This window comes from Chionomys nivalis, chromosome 19 (assembly GCF_950005125.1).
Source record: "Chionomys nivalis chromosome 19, mChiNiv1.1, whole genome shotgun sequence".
In the NCBI taxonomy this organism is placed as follows: domain Eukaryota; kingdom Metazoa; phylum Chordata; class Mammalia; order Rodentia; family Cricetidae; genus Chionomys; species Chionomys nivalis.
In genome coordinates this window covers 61,753,490-61,756,239 of record NC_080104.1, presented here as the reverse complement: position 1 = coordinate 61,756,239, position 2,750 = coordinate 61,753,490, and the positions used below count along the sequence as shown (strand labels likewise).

The 2,750-nt window shown below is 45.2% G+C and overlaps 1 protein-coding gene across 1 annotated transcript; it reads right to left on the bottom strand.

Moving 5' to 3' along the window:
- Positions 1-1,640: 1,640 nt before the first annotated feature.
- LOC130862217 (dr1-associated corepressor-like) lies at positions 1,641-2,541 on the bottom strand. The gene has a single exon (XM_057751717.1). It carries the CDS (start codon positions 2,466-2,468, stop codon positions 1,836-1,838), a length of 633 nt encoding a protein of 210 aa, XP_057607700.1. The 5' UTR covers positions 2,469-2,541; the 3' UTR covers positions 1,641-1,835.
- Between the last annotated feature and the right edge of the window lie 209 nt (positions 2,542-2,750).

Here is a 2,750-nt window from a genome sequence, read left to right as displayed (position 1 = left end):
GATCAGACAAAATCTGCCAAAAATGGGAACTCCCCAAGGTACAGTTGGGGAAGGGTTTTGGTTTTTCTTTCCAGGAGAATAAAAGCAAGCATCCAGTTAAGGAATCTGAAGACCACCGGACAAAAGAGACATCTGAAGAAGAAGGATGAGTCCTCAGAGGAGAGAGTAATTGACCTGATGGGATAGCACAAACCCAATAGAACAAATTCTCATAAATCTTCCCAGATGTTTGTCTTTGTATTCTCTACAGACATATAAGGCAAATGGTGTTTTTGTAGTTCCAGTTCAATTAAAAATTAAAGCTGTCTTTTGAGTTGGAGTGTGTCTCTCTTCTTCTCTAAACCCAAGCATGCTTGTTAAAGGGAAATCCAAATCTCTGTCTCATGTCAGAAGAGTCACCTGCTGTGGGACAGAAGTCAAGGCCAGCCTGGTCTACAAAGTGAGTTCCAGGACAGCCTGGTCTACAAAGTGAGTTCCAGGACAGCCTGGTCTACAAAGTGAGTTCCAGGACAGCCTGGTCTACAAAGGGAGTTCCAGGATAGCCTGGTCTACAAAGGGAGTTTCAGGACAGCCTGGGCTCTTACACAGAGCAACCCTGTCTCAAAAAACAAAACAAAACAACAACAAAAACAAAAGGAAGTTGTTTGTGCCACACTTCCTGAATATTCAGGCAATGTTTATTCTTTTCATGTCTCTAATGGGGTTAAAAACTAGATAGTTAAACCGTTTTTTTTTTTTTTTACCAAATTCAGAAAAGAAACTTAGAAAAGAAATGTAAAGTTTATAAGGTTGAAAGACATATAAGCTTAAGATATTTATCTTAGAAATGTCTAAAGTCTAAAAAGATAGTTTTAGGATAGTAATACAAGTTATATTAGAAAGTGATTTATGGGGGCTGGAGAGATGGCTTGGAGGTTAAGAGCACTGGCTGCTCTTCCTGAGGTCCTGAGTTCAATTCCCAGCAACTACATGGTGGCTCACAACCATCTATAGTGAGATCTGGTGCCCTCTTCTGGCCTGCAGGCACACATGCAGGCAGAACACAGTATACATAATAAATAAATAAATAAACCTTATTTAAAAAAACTGGTTTATGTACAAAATTTTGGGGTCATCAAGGTATCGTAGATAATAGAGTAATTTTTTTTTAGAATTTTTCAAATACAAATGGATTGGACATTGTAAATGTAATTCTGTTTTTTGTTTTGTTTGCTTTGTTTTGAGACAGGATTTCTCTGTAGCTTTGGAGGCTGCCCTGGAACTTACTCTGTAGATCAGATTGGCCTCAAACTCACAGAGATCTGCCAGCCTCTGCCTCCTGAGTGCTGGGAGTAAAGATTTGCGCCACCACCACCACATGTACATGTAATTCCTATCTGATAATTGTTCTTATTGTGCATAGTTTCACTATGTTAGAGTTAAAACTTTTCCTTTTTATTTATTTAGACAAAGGGGAAATGTCGAGGGATATTTGATTGTACTGTGAAACTCAAGACTGTTACTAAAGTTATCCTTAAATCAGGCTGTGCAGTCAACAACCAGCTGTCTGGAATTAGCCATAGAGGTTTTGGAGGACCCAGGATACAATAAGATAGAGAGGCAGAGAAAAGAGTAGGGCAGAACCTATAAAGATTCATGGGGATATCAATGTGGGAAGCATGGAGAGAGAGGATCAGCTGGTTTTTCTTCCATTGCTTTCTTGACCTATCAGGTTTTTTTTTCCTTTTTTAATAAATGTATTTAATAAATTTAATAACAATTCCATCTTTCTTTTCTCCCCAGAGCAGCTAATACTAACTAAAGGGGCACATAGCCTGGGGTCAGGGCAGTGAGCGCTAGGAGTCATAGTCTTCTTCATCCTCTGCATCAGGTGCTGAGGGGCCAGGGGGCGCTGGGGGCAAAGGCAGAGGAGAGGCGAAGGGCATGAAGGGGGTTGGAGGGCTCTGAAAGTGGGCAGGGGGGTGACTGGCTTGGGGTGGAGGCTGTGGTGCCTCTTCTCCATCAGTGTCTGTGTCCTCAGACTCATCCTCCTGTTCCGAGTCTGTCCCAGACAGCTTCTTGTCTTTGCCTTTGCTTCCAGTGCCTCCGTTCTTCCTGCCACTGCTGCCTGGTTTCCGGCCCCTTCGGGAAGGCACAGTCCATCTTCTAGGACCCTTGTCTCCATCCAAGTGGTTGTCTTCCCCATCCCCCTGCATGTCGGGCACGGATGCCACCAAGTCTTTCAAGAAGTCAAACTGCTGCTCCAGCTCAATGCACTGTTTCAGGTGGGACGTGGTCATGGTTTTGGCATTTCGAGACTGGGTCACCTGACAAGCCTTCTTCAACAGGGACTCCAGGAAGAGCTTGAGCGCCCGGGAGATGATGACAGGCACAGCTGCTGCCACCTTCCCAATCTCTTCGTCCGTCTGCATGATCTTCTTGATCCGCGCCGGCGGAAACCGCGCGTTGTACTTCTTCTTGCTTGGCATCTCGGAGCCTCTCTCGCCGAGCCGGGCCCAGCGCCGCCGCCCGCAGCCTCCCGGCTCCGGGCCTGTTCGCCGCCCGACCTATCAGGTTTTTACCCCAATATCTGACTTCTGAGGTTTATTAATGATAGAACAATTCACATAAACAATTCACATACCTGTGTCCCCTGGTTGAGGAGTGGATTTCCTCCTCCACCCAGATGGAGACAGTGACAGCAGACCAAGGAAAACATCGATCCGTGGTCAGCCGGGTGAGCCCTGAGCCCACTGGTCCCTCACAGGAGC

Excerpts from the sequence above, each read along its gene's own strand:
- LOC130862217 (XM_057751717.1), bottom strand. The coding sequence starts at position 2,468 with ATGCCAAGCAAGAAGAAGTACAACGCGCGGTTTCCGCCGGCGCGGATC.